The sequence below is a fragment of the Anser cygnoides genome, chromosome 4 (genome assembly GCF_040182565.1).
Source record: "Anser cygnoides isolate HZ-2024a breed goose chromosome 4, Taihu_goose_T2T_genome, whole genome shotgun sequence".
In the NCBI taxonomy this organism is placed as follows: Eukaryota; Metazoa; Chordata; class Aves; order Anseriformes; family Anatidae; genus Anser; species Anser cygnoides.
The window spans coordinates 32,092,811-32,112,160 of NC_089876.1; the positions used below are offsets into that span (position 1 = coordinate 32,092,811).

The 19,350-nt window shown below is 47.5% G+C and overlaps 1 protein-coding gene across 6 annotated transcripts in view; it reads right to left on the reverse strand.

Annotated features, from left to right (window-relative positions):
* Positions 1–514: 514 nt before the first annotated feature.
* Positions 515–19,350, reverse strand: part of AFF1 (ALF transcription elongation factor 1) — a 77,183-nt gene continuing 58,347 nt past the window's right edge. For 4 of the 6 annotated variants that reach the window (XM_048074379.2, XM_048074381.2, XM_048074376.2 and 1 more), the window contains 11 exons: positions 18,106–19,023; positions 15,877–15,974; positions 13,695–13,944; positions 12,561–12,652; positions 11,512–11,575; positions 10,540–10,676; positions 9,810–9,881; positions 9,128–9,221; positions 8,988–9,031; positions 7,453–7,682; positions 515–5,777 (listed from right to left, as the gene is read on the reverse strand). In XM_048074379.2, the coding sequence (XP_047930336.1) occupies positions 5,656–5,777; positions 7,453–7,682; positions 8,988–9,031; positions 9,128–9,221; positions 9,810–9,881; positions 10,540–10,676; positions 11,512–11,575; positions 12,561–12,652; positions 13,695–13,944; positions 15,877–15,974; positions 18,106–19,023 (2,121 nt within the window). In that variant the 3' untranslated portion in view covers positions 515–5,655. The remainder of the gene's footprint in view (positions 5,778–7,452; positions 7,683–8,987; positions 9,032–9,127; positions 9,222–9,809; positions 9,882–10,539; positions 10,677–11,511; positions 11,576–12,560; positions 12,653–13,694; positions 13,945–15,876; positions 15,975–18,105; positions 19,024–19,350) is intronic. The other 2 variants (XM_048074377.2, XM_048074382.2) reach the window with 2 other exon arrangements.

Below are 19,350 nucleotides of genomic sequence, written 5' to 3' on the forward strand. Positions count from 1 at the left end.
GCCAGATTACCCTGCATGAAGGTATCAGGAAAGAGGCAAAAATTAAATGTGACCCTACCAGGCTCGTGGTGCTCCTGAGGACAATTTGCCTGGTAAAACATGCCTGCCCCTCACCAAGAGAGATGCAATTTGGAAGCACACATCAATTTTTTTTTGCCAAAGCAGTACTTACGGATGAGCGCCAGCATTGCTGTCTCCTCAGGATGGACACCTGGATGTCAAACTCAAAGGTTAAAAAAAAAAAAAAAACGATGTCTTCCTTCCAAAGGCAGTAAGGAGGTGAAGGTGTGTTCATGCCACTGAGTTTTTTGGGAAATTCCAGCATGTGCCAAGGAATACGCTGCGCTCATGCGTGGGCAGAGCACGGCTGAGGGAGGGCAAGACCGCTCAAGCTCAGGACTGCCAAAACAAGAAATTCCCTTCTCCCCTCCCTCCCCCCAGGTGGCTTGTTTGCCATTTCGCCTTTAGATTGAACCAACATCTCCTTCATCTGAAGAATTTAAAGACAAGCAAGTCAAAATTCATTTCTTTTAATTATATATATATATATATATAACTATACACACACGCGCACACAACAATTCATCCCCAGTACAGAAGACAGACAAAAGATCTGTGGCACAATTTCTTTGGAGAGATGTTCGTTTGTTTTTCCCAAGCTGTATCACAGATCTGATTTTCACCTTTTTCAAGGACTATAAAGGCAGCTACTTCTTACTGACAGAAGCCTCAGAGTGCAGATTCAGCGCCGCAGCCCCAGTACACCTCCTTTTCTGGGGGTAACTTGACAACATTTACAACCCATGTTGGGGGAACTCCACAGTTACTTTGTTAAGGACATCCTCACTGAGAACTGCAGTATTTTATTTATGCTTTAAAAAGCTGAGCAAGGTAGGGTGAAAGAAGAAAAAAGGAATTGAAACACAAGCCCATATGATAACTCTTGAAATACAAAGCCCACGGCGAGGACCCAGAAAGGCAGGGGTGAGCGTGGCAGCTGAGCAGCACCTGCCGGGGGGGCCCTGCCACTGCCACACACCTCTACTCTGCTTGAGAAGTGCCGTATGTGAAGCCTTTGCGGGCACAGGGTGCATCTCACCAAACCCTGCTTCCTGGGGACACGCGGAGAAACCAAGCAAAGCAAAAACCTTGCCCCCACAACCCTCACCAGCTCCTGCGTGCAACCAGCAAGGAGGTGCACGGCTCTGAGCAGCTTGCAGAAATGCCTCCCAGCAGCAAGGGGCTGCGGCTGGGCAGCCACACGCTTGCGGACATCGAAGCAGAACAGAAAGAAGCCATCAGCTGGGTTGCAGTTTTGATGGCTTAATGGAAGTGGACAACGCTGCTGTGCTGTTACGACATGAAACGTTGGACCCAGAGAAAAGCTTAACCTCAGCAATACTGAGTGGGAGAGGACAAATCCCAACAAGACTTCCGGGAGCCTCGTACCTTGACAAAGCCCATCACTGACAACACGCTGCAGATGTAGCACGTACAAAACGCTTGCTTCAGGAACACAAAGTTTATGGAAACAGATTGAGAAATGCTGACAGTGGCCTTGGAATACTGCTGATTCCGGGTAGTGACAGTGGTTACTAACAGTGCAATTCACATCAAGAAAGCACAGGCTGCCAAAGAGAGATCTCAGTGTCTGGAGGCCAGCAGAGAGCTGAGCGACTGCAATCAACCTTAATGCAGCTGGTTTGCCAAAAATAACATTTGCCTCTGAAACAGATAAGCAAAGCCAAGGAGAGAAAGACAGCTAATCCATAGTGTATAACAAATCTCAAAATAAATTATACACGGCTGCAAAATTAGGTTTGGTCAATACAGGCTCAATAAATAAACACGCAAAAATAAAAACCCAACCCCAAGTACGTCACTGCCACAGGACGCCCGGGCTGGCACAACACTGCTGCAAGCTCCAGGTTTGGCTCTGCCGGTCACCAACAGCTCGCCCCGTGGCCACCCTGCACTGTGGCAAACCTCGCAGGGGCCAAGCTGGCTCCAAGCTGATTGAAACATCTTCTGGTTTTGGCAAACTGTCCAGTGCCACCTTGCCGCAAGCTCCTCCTGTCTAGTCCACAGCTCAAGACTGCAGCAGGTGCTCACCTGGGGATGTTTCACACTGCAGTTTTTGTCAAACTAGTTGTTCTTTTCCTTTTACTTCAAGATCAATTTTGCCCTTGGGATTTTACATGCGCAGTGAAAAACTGCACTGACCTAAAAAAAAAGTGTACATTTCCATATACGCCATCTGTAAGAGCAACATATCTAATAGGTATTAAAACAGATTTCAGTATTCTCTACGCTTTAGACACTGTGTTAAAAAAAACCACATCCATTAGTAGCAAACATCGTAGGTGCAATGCGTGTTGCAGAAAGGACCTGAAATAAACACGGATTATACCACAACAGTGCATAGAGATGCGAAGCCGCTCTTCCAGGGAACCGTGACGTTTTCCAACGGCAAGCAGAGAGCAGAACACCCAGAGGAGAAGCGCGAGGCCACGGGGACCCCCTTAGGCAGGTGAGGGGCGGCGGGGCAGACGACCCCGCGGGCTGACAGGGTGCCGCTGCCCCTCGCGGCACGGCACAAAGGCACTAACCAGCCCGCCTGCGCAGACCTGGTTTCTCGACAAGAAGCTGAGAACATGAGGACTCTTGCAACGACTCGTAACAAATGGGCTACTTCATTTATTGTTTATTACCCCGTAGGAATGAATCGACCATCTCGGACACTCCACCACACACAGGGCAGAAAACGGTATTTACAAGAGGGATGTGCATCCCCAAAATAAGTTTAAGATGTACAGATTTGCAATGGGAACCAAGAGGGAGGGGAAAAAAAAACACAAAAACAAGGACATTGCAGTCAGACTTTGACTTTTGGTTACAGAAGAGATCTGTCTCCATGTAAGTGGGGCTTTCCAACTCTTAAATAAACAGCATCTTAAAAATAGAACATTTGACAATTTAAACACATGTATTATTCCTTCTAAATAAATATTGTGTGGAAATGATGCTTTGTTGCCACCATACCCTCCTTCTCTCCTTCGGGGACTCAACCATCACCTCTGTTTTTCCTTTTTCCTTGGATGCATGGTTTTGTTTTCTAATGGCAAATCCTATTTCCTTTTTTTTTTTTTCCTTTTTTTTTTTTCTTTTTTCCTTTTCCTTTTCTTTCCTTTTTTTTTTTTAAAGGGCCTGACCAGACTCAGGTGAAAACTATGGGCATCTTCCCCTATCCCTCACAGGCCTCTGACCTGGCTCATGGTTGAAATACGATGGCTTTCTAAAAAGTAACAACTATGTAAGCAGTCTCCTCCGTAACAGAAAGAAAAAGCCGGCTGCTGGCATGCAGCCGGTTACCGACGCTTCCACAGGCCCCTGGCCTTTGAAACGAGAGCCCCCCACCGCCCCGGGCGCGTGCCAGCCATGCAGCTGCACACACTCCGCTCGCCCGCTGGGCAATGGGTGCTCCCCATCCGGGTTGCAAAGTGCTTGGAGGGCCGGGGGCCACGGCTGGGGACAGCACATGAAATGCCGTCCCAGGCTGAGCGCCCTCCCTGCTCCCACTCATCCTCACCCTTGCCGTGCTTCTTGCCCACTCCCACGCTGCTGTCCGGCTGCCATGAGGCTTTCTGCCTTCGTCCTGCTCGGCTGGTGGGCCTGACACTAACTCTGCACCAAGACCAAGTCAGAAAAGGCCGCTGGCCCGCCGACCAACCCCAAAGTGCACACCAGGAGCTGGACCTGGCTGTCCCCTCCCACGCTTCCTGAGATCGCAGCCCTAAGTCCCAGCCTCCCCTCCGCACTCGGGCCAAAGCCGGGGTAGCGTGCGTGAGGGTCGGCAGGTAAATCAGGCAGGGGACAGGGACCTCCCTTCCACCACTAGGGCAGCTTATCCCTGAAATGCGCTAAGGCTTTGAATAAAGTGAATGTAAGACGACTCGAAGGTCCGGGAAGACGCCCAGGGAGGTGCGTCTCCGGCACGGCACGCTCCCGCCAGCTCCAACTGGAGCTGAGCCCCGCAGCAGGGGCCACTTCTACAGGACCTACTTCTGGAAATGCAGACCTTTTGCTGATATGTGTTCGCTGCTGGTTTTTGCGAGCCTCCAAACCACCAGCAGGTATTTTACAATGGAGGTGCTGCTGCATGTGTGCAGACCTGTTCCTCCATCCTGGTATTAGGTGGGAAAAGGGAACTACTTCACCGGAGACATGTTCCTTCCTGTAAGCACAATGATTTTGGGATATCATCCTCCTCTTTGCCACTCCCGCATCTGAGTCAGCGACAGGGTGAGGGATGCGAGAGGGGACCAGAGGGCTAAGGCACACTATTAGACATGAGGATGGCAGGATGCTGCTGTCATGCAACAGGAAATCTTTGGGTACAGAAGGCTGTCTTTTTACTGAACGCACAAATGCCGCAGATACTGCCTTCGCTCTTATTGCCACTTGCAAAATCGCAATTTCAAATGTGCAGCTCCTGACAAGGAAAAAAAGGCTTGCAAACACCTCATTATTCCCTTCCATGATCCCCTGAAGACAGATTTCCAAGTCCCTGGGCCCGTCCTGGGGCTTGGCTGAGGAAGAGCACATGAATTACCTCCCACACAAAGAATGCACGACTTGGGTACCAGATCCTGCTCTTAGATACTCACCAAGACCTGCGAGGGTTGCGTGCCGATATCCAAGTGCAGGATTTGCCTCGCTTTCCACAAGCAGCCCCTCCCCGCTCACCCGCAGAGCCCCAGAACGGCCGCGCGCCCCCACCCACCGAAACCACCCAACGCAACCGGACGAGGCGTCCTCAGCAGGGCGGGCGCTGAGCTGTTTCCAGCCACACCTGGTGATTTCACCACCTTGACCACGTTCAGCTTACGTGGCTGAAACCGAGCGAGATGGCGAGCAACACAGCGTTAGGGGCGGGCGTGTGGGTGAGCGTACGGCAAGGAAGAGGACCGCAGCAATGGTGACTCCAGAAGTGAACGTGCAGCACCGATGGCAGGGCTTCACCCGACTCTCAGCACAGGAGCTGGCTGGCGAGTGCACGCGGGTGAGGCTGGGAAGCAGGCGAGGCAGATCACTCGGCTGTCTACTGTAACATAATGCTGCTGGGTGCTGATGAGGACGCTACTCGCCATCCGAGAACCAACGTGGTGTGATGGACAAAGAACCAACGCGGTGTGATGAACTGCATCCGTGCTTGCAAAAACACTTCTCTGACATCTCTTCTGGGCACACAGCTGTTGCAGACTGTGGCATGTTGCATAATAACTCACCTCTGGAGGCAGATTTCCTTCTTGTCGGCACTTCTTCACGTGTGATTATTGTCCTGCTGGTTATTCGTAATAGAAATGTTTATAGACCATCAATACATTGAGCCATTCAGACAATTCATTGCACTTTGTTGTTTTAAAGGAAGGCGACATCAATGCTGGGGCCCTCCTCTGTCTCTTCTTTTTCAAGGCAGCAAAATGTTACCCTAAAAACAAAGTTCATTTTTTTTTCCAGTGTAACCAGATCCCTTCCACTCTGATTTATTTTCCCTTGCAGGTGCTTTGTATCCCATGATTCAGCAAGCCAGACTGTTTCTGAGGCTTCCAAAGTGCAAAAGAGTTCAAGGTACTTAACCACCTTGAGCACCAGTTAAGGCGTATTTGTCTCCAGTCTCAGCCACTGTAAACCCTGTCTACTGTAGTGTACCAGTTCGGTCATGCTACTGTTCAGTGCCAGAGGGCACGCCGCTGCGCTGAGTTCAGCAAAAAACTCTAGAGAAGGAGGGGAGAGAGAGAGAGAGAGAGAGAGAGAGAAAGAGAGAGATAGAACAATTGGTTGGTTTCACACAAGAGGCACAGCCGATGGGCTGGGGGCAGCGAGGGGGGACAGCAGCAGTCCTCAAGTCTCACGAAAGACCTTGTTAATGCACAAAGATCAGGGCTTTCGCCAGTGCAACAAGCACGTGACGCAGGGCGCATGCAAGGATCACACGCACACGCACTGAAGTGCCTCCCCACGTTCTGGCATCGGAAGGACATGGACACTCCATGGCAGGTGAGCAGGAGTCTGGGTGTTCGTAGCTCAGTCCCTGCTGCGCATGTCCCCCGGGTTTAAGAAGCCAAATTTGAGCGTTTTTCTGAGTGCTGCCTGGAAGCACGAGCAGCTGTCATCAGCCTGGTCCCTGCTGTCCTTCCATCCTCAGACCACGGAGACCTGACAGCTCCTCAGCCAGACAGGCCTCCAATGTCTCCACCAAAACAAGTGCCAAGCCTACATGACTATTCACTGTTCTGCATGGATCCACGCCCTCAGGAGCATTTAACAAACCAGCCGTCATTCCCCTGCACTGAAGCAGCAGCCTAGAACAGGGGTTGATTTTCATCTTGCTTGATGCACGGTTGTGCTCTGCCTGCTCTCCCGTGGGTTTTCTTCCATGACTCATTCGCTCTGGCTTACCAGCACATGCCTTCAGTGTGGCAGCCTTTGATCAGCCTCTCGAGGATACAGCCCAAAACACTACACGTGAACTGCTGCTGTGAGCACGCATCTGCTCAGCAGACAGCCAACAACTGGAGTTACTTTATTCAACACTTACTTACAAAGCCTTTTGAATTTCAGAAACTGCCTGACTAGCATGAGTGTTTTTACAGCCTTCCAATAATTTAGGCCAGGCACATCCTTCTCATTTTCTTTTGCAGGTTTGGCAATACATCCCTTCACTCACAGTAGCTGACAAAACATGGTGTCCTATGAACAACGGCACTGCGAACACCACGTGGGCTGGCTGGTCACAGACTGAACTGTGCCTGCTCTGGGGCTGTTGCTTACCCACAGCTGCTTGTGGGACAATGAGACACTATTTGAAACAATAAATCTCTAAGGTAAAAAAGTAGCAGAGGATTTAGGAAATGCTACTGGCAAATGCCAGTCACATGCCCAACAAGGGCTCCCATTGAAGTGCTGCTCACCTGCTCTCTTATGGCAGGAAACCAGCCTCGCCATTTTCAAATCAAGAATACCTGGGAGGCTGACAAACAAAATGAAGCAGCAGGCCATTGGGCACAAACCTGTTTGAAAGTTGGGTGAACCAACTCCGAAAACCTAAGCTTCCCACAAAGGGAAAAACAAATAGCAGAAAAACACTGGTGCTTCTCTTGCTACTGTGAAGCAATTTGCCTGGTTTTCTGTGCTCGATACTCTCACCCCTTAGGCTGTTAGACTTCTGAGGCTACTGAGAAGTACTTTTAATTTGGAACACTCACCAACACATTGCCAGCAAGTATCTCTGCCTAAAACCAGCCAATACACCACAGATGTCTATTTCCACATATTTGAGGCTTTGATCTGTAGGCATGGTGTTTGCTACACCGAGCGTTAGGATTTAAGCAGGCACATGCAGATAAACACAACGCGCAAGACAGAAAAGCCAAAGGGAAAAAACCTTACCCTTATTCTTCCTGGCCAGTGCATCAGCCTGTTCCCAAATATCATACGCATAGAGGATATAGGAAGTGATGTTGACATATGAAGAGGTGATGCTTGGGATATTATAAGGGATGGTGACTGAAGAGCTAATGCTGTTGCCACCACAATTGCTAGCATTTGATCCTGGCTGAGAACTCATGGATCCAGCAGGAGAGGGCATTGGAGAAAGAGGAGAAGGCATGCCTGTGCTTCTGCAGGAGAAAGAAACACCACCATGAATGTTACCTTCAGCAACAAATGTCTTACCACAAGGCTCATACCAGGAGCTATCCCATGCTATTTGGGCCTGTGCTACGGAGTGAGTGTTGAAAACTGAGAAGTGTTCAGCTAGAGAGGACATAATTATCCTTCAGGTGCAAGGCCAAGGTTTTTCAAGTGATCCCCAACTCCAAGCACTCCTCTTGGGACAAAAGAAACAAGGGATCAGACACCCAAAAGCATCGCCCATCCACCTTCCAAAATCCACACCTATTTGTGGAAGCCTTCACCAGGTAATCCAAGTGTTTTTACCTAACGACTTCAGGCACGCTTATGTTGTCCCCCGCTTATGGGGACTGGAGCTTTCTGGCAGCTAGTCCTTTACTTGCAGACCTGGAGAAGCTCAATGTGGCCAGCTCAGCTGCCTGCTGGCTTCACCCCCATCATTGCTTCCCACTGCTTCACCCAATCTAGTTATAAGTTACTTGTACAGACAGCCTCCACCACTGCTCCTGGGAGACTATTTACATACTGGTCAGCTGTACTGCACAAGGTGGCATAAGAATAACTGGAATTTCAGACCAAACAAGCCTCTCAACCACAGAGTTTAAATGGAACAGATGCAGAGCTGAGCATCTATTTGCCACACACCGTTACTGCAAAACACAGTAAAACTCCTAGCGCTGCTAAAAAGCAGGCCCAGTGTGCTGGGCTTTGGGCCAAACGCTCTTATATGACAGCTTTCCTTTTACTTTTGCTGCTACATATAAAAGAACTCTGCAGCAAATACATAAGAATGACAAGATGTTCAATAAATCAGAAGTCAGAAAATGTGTTTCTTTTTCTTAATCAGCAGCTAAATCGGAGAAAAATATGGAAATACCACTTTAAAGTGAGGCTGCCACATGGTAAAGGCATAATCCCACTGGTCAGTAGCCAGGGAGAGGGGATGGTGTCCCAGCAGGTCTTAGGGATCTCTGACATCCAAAGGAAGGATGAGAACACCAGGGGCTCTGAGAGCAGCTCAGTGACATTACTCTCCCTGCTCCTCTGGTGGAAAACTACTCTGCATGATAGGTGCTAACCCTCTGGATCTCATAGCGAAAAAAATCCCTCTCCGATGCAGAAGATGGAGAATAAGAGAGCAGAAACATACTTGCACCCTGTAACAAAACGATTTCAGGTGGCAGGGCAGAGTCAGTCGCTCTCAAATGCGGCTAGCATCTCAAAGATCCCTGCTACTGTTTTCGCTTACACCTTCATGGACGCACCACAAGACCCATATTTCTACATCTTACCTTGCAACACATGGAGAAGGTGCTTGTGTTACTCTGGAAGAACTCTGCAGCAAGGAAGAGAGTTCTTGTTAGTTTTGTTGGCCCACACCAGTAACAGCTACAGCTGTTCAACTGGCAGCTTGGCAATACACGTGCCCTACCTTGAAGTGGTCATTCAGGATCCTGGAATACTTTATTGCAGTGTCCTTTTTGTAACGAAACATTGCCATGTGCAGGAGGGACTGGCAGCGCATGCTGTGAACAGAAAGAAACCCAAGAGTCAGCACCTGTGCCCACTGCTGCTGGCTCGCCAGCAATCCACCATGTGGGATGGGGCAGGCACCCATCAGCCTCTCTGCAAATTCAAGAGACCTCAGGATTTCTCCTGTCCTGCTCATCTCAGAAACGAAGACTCAGTGAAAAAAAATCACACAACAGAAAAAAAGAAAAAAGAGGAAGGGCCACGTTTTAAAGAAATGGGTGCCCAGCCTCTTACGGATGTCATGGGCTGAACGTGCCCCTGTCCAGCAGCACCTCAGCTCTGTTCAACATGGCCAAAATGTGGGCAGGCACATCACATTCTTCCACCTGAGGTGAAAGTCCTTATGTGCTCTCAAGTTACCATCAGATCAAATTTTAGAGCCGGTGCCTTCCACATGTGGTCCCTTTAGGTATTCTGGCTCACTTCAGAGATGTTCCAGTTTGCTCTGGCTTTTATATTGCTTTTTCCCTTGCAGAACTCTGATTCCCATTTCACTCATTCCTTTGCCCCGACAGCAACAGGGCTTTCACTATACCAGATCTAGGAACAGACTATGAAGTCACAGAGAAAACATTACGCACCATAACACAGCAAAGATTTTTTCATGTGAAGATGCTGAGGTGTCCGTAAAGGGTTTTAATGTCATTATGAATCTAAGGAAACAAAAATAACAATCATATCAGTCGTCAAGGCTCTTAAGTCCCACTGTTCACGAAAAACTAGCACATACCACCACCTTAAACATTGGTCCAAAAACCAGGAAACTTGACCTGAATCCTTGGTGCTGGCACTGAGTGCTTGGTATGATTTTGAGCAGACAACTTTGTCTGAAAATGCCTTGTGTCACCCATAGTAGGAATAGATGTAGCCCCTCACAGGACCTCCTCTCCTCTCCTCTTAGACTGATTAATGGGCAACATGCGCACATGTACAACTAAGTGCCTCCCCAGGGAGCCACCACAGACCTAGGGTCCCCCTGAACTGAGGGTGAAATATTAATTCCAGTGTTTCTGGCCAGGATAGACATCTTGGTGGAATTCTTTCTTTTTGGAAGGTTTAAAAAAAAAAAAAAAGGGCAAATCTCCTTTTTGAAAGCAAAACAACAACAGCATTGTGGAAATACAGTCTGTCAAAACCATAGAGCAATGACATTTTTAAAAGTAAGTTTGAAGCCTACTACAAAAAATAACAGGCAGCTGTCTCAATCAGCTTCACAGGCATCCAGAGCCATCCTGGTTGCAAACAAATGACACAACCAACCACTCTCCTCCAAACATACTGCCTAACCGTCACGGTTCCAAAACCACTTACTTGATGAGATCTATCGTGTCGGCGAATATGCTGTAAGCAGATTTTGGTGCTGATGCATCTGATTCCATGGCAATCCCATATTCAATGAAGGAAAGGGCAGCATCAAGGTACTGAAAGGCCTTTCCAGTCTTGTCGGTCTGTTGGGAAAAAAATCCCATTTTCAGACTACGGAAAATACTATTTCTCTCTACCTGAATTCCTTTTCTCCTCCTAAATAGGCAGTATTTGAATAAAAAAAAAAAATCACGTCAAACCTCCAGGTGATAACAAAAGGGTTCTCCTCAGGGTCCCTAACGTAGTCCTAGTCATCAGCTCTGTGTGCTCTGGCTACCTGGGTCTCCACCTTATGCTCTGACACAGCCAAGTGATTTTCTCTGATAATTTATTTTCTTCACATTCTTTGGATACTCTTGGCTGGCACTGGGGGCAGGCCTCATGCGAGGCAGGTGGGGTTTTCCCACTCTATTACTTTCCCCACTTTATTTTCACAGGGGAACGGCAAGTGGCAAACATACATTACCTGACTGAGCCATATCTAGCAAAAAAAAACGTAGTTTAACCATGCATGCTGTTAAACTGCACGCATCTGAGACAGCCAGCAAAGGGCACTTTCAAGTCTTGTTCACCAGCAACACAATCATCATCAGAATCTTGATATTTCAGAGAGAACTGCTGTAAAACCAACTCTCTGAGCCATCTTCCCAAGACAGAGTGATAGCTCTGCAAAGCAGAGGCCTGCTAACCTCCAAGCCCATTTCGATTCCTATTCTCCAGGCATAATCTCTAAGTGTGTTTATACAAAGGGAAGTGCCTGAAAATTAGGCAAATGAAAACAGCCTCTCCACGTATGACTAAGCACATACTCCGTTAGGTGGAAGTGACATGAGCCAACACAACCTGATCACGTGCCTGCAGCTATCAGATCCCCGTGCAAGAGCCGCTGGACTTTTCTAGCAGAGGTCCCAGGCTTACCATTGCATCAGCTTTGTGCTTCAGCCTCTTGGCCTCTTCTATGTGATATTCCATTGAATGCTGTCTGAATTGGGGGCAGACAGAGGAGAAAAGACACAAGAAAAAAAGCGTAGTGTAAGTATTGATTTTACCTTATCTAGAGGATGCTGTGACTCCAGTACAACCTGGTACTGTTACCAAACGCACGTTAGAGTTATGATAATCACTAAATCAGTGTTATCTGCCTGTTTGTAAATACACAGCTGCTGAATGCACAAACAAAATGGTATGAAAAGAAGTTGATTTTTTTTTAAGACTATTTAAGGATATGATAGAAAACCAGGTAAAATTTATATTTGGACATAAAATAATAATAGGAAGTTAGTCTTCTGTGAGTACAAGCTTACTTCTTCACTTCCATGTAAAAATAGTAGTCATGTGATTGCCTGTCATTCCTCAATCACAACACCCCCATATTTTGTCTGAAGCATACAGCACACCTTGCAACACGATGCACTCATCTCAGAGCACAAGAACTTGCGTTCCAGGTAGGTGCTTACAAGGGATGGGGTCACCAAGGCTGCTGCAGGTCCCAGTCTCCTAACTGATGATAAAGCAGGACCAGGCATGATTCTGAGTGCGGGAATAATCTGTTCACCACGCAAATGGCATGGAGCCACCTGAGCACTAACACAATGAGCCAGAAAGGAATCACGTCTTCTCAGAGACATCAGTCTCCTGCACAGCACCTTGTCACAGACAAGTCTACCACCTGTCAGGAATCAGACAAACCAGCACCCATCCCTTGCAGGCAGGCACAAGAGACATGGCCTTGCAGAGGGGGATTGTCTCTGAGTTAAGAAGTACCTGCGTCTACACCAGCTCCCTCAAAACAAGAGCTGGTGAGAGGAGGGAGCTTTGCTTTGTGGCGGGTGGGGAAGTCCCAGAGGTGAGAAGGACGGGGCAGGTCCTGTATCTCTCTCTCTCACAAAAGCTCAATATGCTCAATATGGAGCAGAAGCCCAGTGTCTTCAGAACGAACAGATGAGGAGCACAAAACACACACTTACTTTTCAAACTTGACTTGAGGTCTCCTTGGCTTGGAGGTACCATTTGGCAAAGAAGGCACTGGGAAAGGATTCGTGACATCCCCTGCAGATCCCTGAAAAATCACAGAGCGAGATAAAGCTGGTTAGAGACATCCATCTAAAAGTGTTCTAAAGCACAGCTTTCCTAAATTTAAAGAGAAAATGTTTATTTGTCTGAGACATAGTATACTTCTCCAGGCTCCCCGCTTTCTTCTTTCTTTCTTCCCCAGTCCCCACTCCAATACTGGAAATGAAAACCTGGCTTCTCGCTAGACTGCTGGTGAGGGTTAATACTATTCAGATTTTCCCTGAGCATGCAGAAATTAGGCAGCAGGTTTCCTTGCACAATGGCTAAGAGAGCAGCAAGGACGCTAGGAGCACATTTTTCACGGCCACTAGAAAAGGCAGGAACTAGTACTACCTATTCACACTTACTCTAGTTCAACCACACAGCAGTTGCTGACTCTGTATTGCTATCTACAACATCAGGAAAAAGAAAGCAGTTAGAAGCCAGCACAGACAGTCTCCATTAATGTGCACACACATCAAAGTCCCAGACCACAAACATCCAGGCACTTGTAAATGGCAACATAATTGAATTTTATAACCCAATAATGCAAAGATTAAGCTGCAAGAATCATTAACAATAATTTTGTAAGAAAACTATGAAAGCTCATAGTGAAGGTTACAGGTAAAACCAAAGGTTGCTTATTTTCAAGAATGAACTTTTTTTTTTTTTTTTTACCTTTTGTAAACACACTTATTTTCACACCTATTGTATTATACTCGCAGTTGCCTACAGTCAGAACCAGGTCGTGGCATAAACACAATTCTCTTGCCTTTAATTTTTACATGGTCACAGCTTCTCATTGTGTTTCACAAGTAAGATTAAAATAAAACAGAAGATGGAAATTGACCTGAGATATTACAGCACGGGCATTAGGGCTAGCAAGATAGGGTCACAGATAGCCACCGAAGGGGCAAATATGCTTCAAAGAGCTTTCTCTAGTGGCTGGCTTACCCTTCTTTTTGTTCAATATCCTAAGGGAAGGTTTCTAAAGCAAATCACACAGTACCCACGGGTCACAGGATACGCCAGCAGTAATGGATACCTACTTTGTTGCCCTTCACCTGTTCAGGGTGCTTTCTCTCCACCTTCTTGTGCTTGGCAGACAAAGGATCCTTGTGGCTGCTTGAGTCCCTGGCAGTGTTGTTTTCTGTGGCAGGCAGCTGGCCGTTCTCACTCCTGGGTCTCTTTTGGGCCATCTTGGTTGACTTTGGTGCAGAATGTGCGGGAGACATGGGTGGCAGTGGTGGGGGTAGCAGGAGATCTTTCTTCTGGGTCTCAAATGATGCTTTTGGTGCTCTAGAGATGGGAAATGAATTTTGCAATTGGCATGAATACAATGTCTATATAATATAGGGATTTTTTTTTAACAGAAAAAACAATCAGAAAACTTAAATACATTGTGTACCAATTCTGTTCAAATTTCTCTGGAAATGTGAACTGACTTGTTAACAAAGAATCTTGCAAAAGCAAAATGAAACCTCAGGGACTTCACAGTGCATTAGATCCCACATGTTCAGCTGTCAACAACGCACAAGCAAGTTGCTTTTGAAGTAGGAATAAGCCCCAGGGCTTATCCTTGGAGGAAAGACTTGCAACCAGAATGTCAGAATGTTGCAAAAATGACACCCCTCCAACACAGCACCTTTTCACTGAAAAAGGGGAAGAGGTAATTCCAGCAAGTAAAATCCCCGGGACACTTCACCCAACATGGCAAGTGATGCACAGCGCTGCCCCTCTCTCCCCGTTACGGTAGAAGATATCTTTTACAGTCAAGGATACTTGCCCTGACACTTGATCCTGTGCGTGCTTTGACAGAATTAAACTGAGTTGTTCCTTTGGGACTTGCCAGCTAAACTAGACAACACATACGAGTTGGGAGGATATGAGGGACAGAGACTTAAAATGCTGTGCTTTTAAATGGCAGAGCTGATCATATTTAATAACTCTGTGGCAAATTTCTGATCATCTGGGGTTAGGATTACCAGGGAACTCCAGCAGTTATAGGCAGCACCCAATAGCACTAAACCTTGTTTTGCAACTACCCTTTTTTATTTCATTTTCCTTCAGCTCCTCAGTTTCCAAGAATGCACAAAATGTCTAGAGCAGTGAATGCCAACCCTCCAGCTGCAAAGTCAGGAGAGGAAGAAACAAAATGAAACGCAGTGAGAAGTGTGAAGTTGAGCAGCTTGCTCAGCTCTCCCTTCTTAACTGTGCCACCTCGTGCAGCACGATCCTCCAGAGAGGGCCTTTTACAGGGAGCAGAGCAGCAGCCCCAACCTCCTTCCCAACCTCCAGCCAAGTTAACCTGCATCCCTGACCTGACCCTGGAGCTCTCTCCCCACAAAAAAGGATCCAATTCTTCCCGCTCTAAAGGTCACCACATGGCTAGAAGGGGCGCTGGTTTGCTCTGAGAAAAGGGGAGGTACGAACCCTGGATTCAAAACCCTTCCATTATTAGCAGGGCTGCAAAGTCCCTTCACCTGGCTAAACCCCAGTCCTGATGTTTCAGTTCTCTAAGTCTGTCTCACTTGCTCTGTGAGATGAGAATTTTCTGGCTGTAAGGGCCACCTGAAATTTGAGACAGGGTCACGATTCCAAAGGCACCCTGGGTGTGCGTTTGTTCAGTCGCACGAGCTGCATTTAGTGGAAAAGGGAAATGCTCCCTATCTATCCTCACCTACATACACAGATCTGTTTTCTGGACCATGAGCATTACAGCCCCAAAAACAAGTAAGACAGCAGAAACCAAGAAGGGGAAAATGTGTAATGGATGGACCAGAGCACACAGCACTCTGAACTGCAGGATGGACAAGTTTGTGTTGAAAATGGTCAACTCTTCATTCCTTCTCAGCTGCTAGAAATCAGGACAAATACCACCACATTCAATGGTTTTACAGCAGCATAATACAAGTATGGAAGGGGAAACAGGCACTACAACGTCACCTTGTGCTTGAATAACAAGAACATGAACATTCTGCATTATAAAGGCAGAGGAAGATCAATGACACCAAGTATAATTGCACATCTGCAACAAATAAAGAGGCAAATAAATTACACTCTCATAGCCACATGGCTGGTGTCAGGACATACAGACAAATTTGCAGCAGATTAAGTTTCAGAAAGCACATTATGTTAAACAAACTCACAAGAAGAATAAAAGGTACAGTTCCTTGCTTTAAGCTTTAAAAGAAAGGCTCAGTTTCTGCTATCCCACCGCTGTATACTCACTTCTGTTTAGCGGAGTCTTTGTTAGTTGAAGACTGCAATGATTTTGTTTCTTTGTCTGATTTCATTTTCTTCCTATCAATCTCCTTCTCCATGTCCCTCTAACAAAAACAAAACAAAAAAATCACTCAGATTTAGGAAGTTCATGTACAGTACAGACCAACACAGCTACATTTGATGGCTTCATGTTAAAAAAAGAAAAGAGATTGGAACTGACAAAGTGGAAAACCAGAGCACAGTTGATTTCAGGCTCAACGACAAGTATCCTAACATGACATTTTATCTACTTCTTCTGGTTAGAATAATTATTTTGTAGTGGAGGGGATGAACTGCCTAAACCTCTCCTTGCCAACAGTCTGAAACAAACGTACTTCTATAGCTGAAGCATTTCATGATCTATTCTGGGTGTTGGTTTTCTTCTCCTAGTGTTTTGTGATACTTTTTTGTTCGCTTGTTTGTTTTTGTCTAAGGGAAGGGAAAAAAAGCATTCATTGGAGATCTAGACTACACATGGATGTAGTCAAGATGTTTTACTAGCAAGAATCAAGTATAGCATGAAATTTTGAAGTGTCAATTAAATTTGCTGCCTATACACTGAACAGCAGGAACCACTGAGGCAGAGGGATAATAAATGACACTTTTTAAGCACACTCCACAGATCTTACGATACAAAGCATGCAGTACCAAATTATCGTCTCACCTGAACAGAAAACCTTCAGAATAATTCATTATAAGACAAGGAAATGCAAAACAAAAGGAGCTCTTCAGCCAGCACTACCCATGGAGTGCCTGGTGCTAGCCCAAAGCATCCCAGGACTTTGCATCTGCCTTCAGGGGCAAATGCAGGTTAACCTCAGCGCGATGGGAGCTCTGCGGGTTGTGCATGGCACGAAGTCCACCTCTGAGCCTCCAGAGCATGGCTCCAGCAGGTGCACGGGTTAAGTTCTCACACTGCTTGTCAGATTGAGCTTCATGCTGCTGCAGAAAGAAGCTGTCTGGGTTAAAGCCTGAGCCACCACAGGCACGCTGACCTAGCGCGGGTGGCGAGGCTCTGCGATGGGTTTTCCAGCTGTGCAATGCTTAGGCTGCAGGGCACAGGATGCCCGGTGTGGAATAGCTCCTCTCTCGGGTCTCAGGGAGAACAACAGGAGCAGTGAGAGATTTACTGCCTATTTACTGCCTGTCTACCTTCCTCCTGCTGCTCTGCAGGACAGGGACTGCTTGTTCCTCCCATGTTTCTTCACCACTTCCCTGCTCTTCTCGGTTCTCCCATGTAACCATGGGAAGCTCACAGGGTGACAAGTGTAAATGAAACCCACCCCAAACCCACAGTTATTCACCCCACCTGCTAAGCCACCTACTCCTTGAGGAGGGACCAAAAAGATATATAGGCAGCGATGAATACATGCAGCAGGCCTGTTCATTGCAAGTCCTGCAGCTAACTTGCTGTGCAGGTGAACCAGCTGGCTGTGAGTATATTCACAGCCTGCTTTGGGAGGCAGCTTTCAAAAAACCACTTGTGAACAAACCAAGCGAAGGAATTCAAATGAAAGCAACTACTCCTGCTGCAGGACTCTGCAAAGGGATCCCTGGAAAGCCCCTTACTGGAGACGTGCATCTTGTGAGCATCAGCATCTCTGCCAGTGCCACAGCAGCTCCAGGAGAAATCAGAGGCTTTTTCGATGTATTCATCCAAGCACTGAGACGCACAGGAGGGTTTAGTGATGGTTGTTATTAGCAGTGGTTTAGTTCAAAGTCTGCATTTAGGGAAAAGCAAAAGGCATGTAGCTGCTGGCATCACCCCTGGAAATCACACAGTTCACAGCCGCAGAATTTGTTCTCTCTCTGCGTAAGCCAGCCATCACAATTGTTTCCCAGAAACCCACAACTCTAGACAGGAAAAGGCCACGCTACTCGGACTGAGGCTGCAAGCAAGATGTAACAGCAAGAATTCTTTGAAAACACCAAAGCATTTGTTAGACAGCTTGCAGGGCTTTTTATTTGCTCAGCAGTGGATTTTTGACCAATAAGAAACATCTGTGAATAGTTTTTGACACATCTTCCCTTTAAAAGTTTGGAAACACCATGGTATGAGAAGGACAATGAGCCCAATCTGACCCTATGAAGCAGAAACAAACTCCAAGCACGGGATTTTCAAACAGCTCCACAACTCCCTACACATCACTGCGGTCCTTGCACAAACCCACCTTCACCTCCACCTCCACCTCTCACCTTCCTCTTTTTGAAGGACTTGTCAGGAGTGTCCGTGTTTTTCCTCTCCACATCCTGCCCCCTTGCACCAGGGAACTCCTTTGCCTCCACTCTCTTCTGGTGACCGCCTTTCCCGGGGAGCTGGGGAACTCTTGACAGCAGCGGGAGATCAATTTTAACCATGAGGCTGTGAGGGACGTGCACGTCCCTCACTGGTGACAGCAACTTCTTCTCCTTGACACACAAGGGAAGCTTCTCCTTGTCGAAGTCCTCTCTGAGCACAGCAGCAGGTCTGTGGCCGCTAGTCCTGGTGGGAGTCGTGCCCTGGCCCTGAGAGAGGGGGCTGAGAGTGAGGTGCTCCTGGGTACTGCCCACCACAATGTCCCTCGGGGGCTTGGGGTCCAGCAGGGCTTTGGCGCTGGCCTGATGGGAGTTCTTGTGCTTTCTGCTCTCGGGGGGCTCTTGCAGCCTGGGTTTCAGTTCTTTTCGGTCGCTGGATTTTGGCCTCCCTTTCGTTTTTACTTTTGGCTTGTCTCTGGAAGACTGGTCTCTAACCTCGTAAGGACCAGGTTCACTCTCCACCTTCAGGCCTCCCTTGGGCCCCTCATGCACTGGAGGCTTGCTGGGCCTTTTGATACCAACAGTCTGCCTCTGCGAGGGCTCCTCAGCGCACACGGGAGACTTCTGGCAGTTGCGTTTGGTCGGAAGGTGAGCATCCTGAGAAGCCCTGGCTGCTCGGACAGAGCTCTTGTATTGAGGCTCCCTCGGCTCAGCGTGCTCGTGGGAGGAATCGCTGTCAATATGCTGTCCTGGCTCCTTGTCCTCCTCATGTCCATCTGTGTGGGCAGTTTCTCTGGGGCTCTCTGCTGGCACTGCTGGAGGGTTCACCTTGGTGAGCCAGTTGTCAAGCTGCCACTTGTTTGAAGTTGGTGGGTCAGGCTGCAGACAAATAGAGAAAGGAAGGATGCAAGACTGATGCCTTTATCTCAATCCTAACACACATTATCAGAACCCAGTAAAATTTCCCCTTACTGTTAAAGATGAAAGACCATGACAAAGTGGGGACGCTCTAGTACATACACATCAACATTTAATTCACAAGCACAGGACCAACCACGTGGTACAGCTTTCCTGGATCTCTGCTAGCCCTACCTGTCGTGCAGTAAGAGATACGCCTGAAAACCCCTGCTTGGTTTGCTCTGTGCCACTACCCAACGTCTTTGTACAGTCAGACAAGTACCAACTGTGAAAACAAAGTAGGTGCCA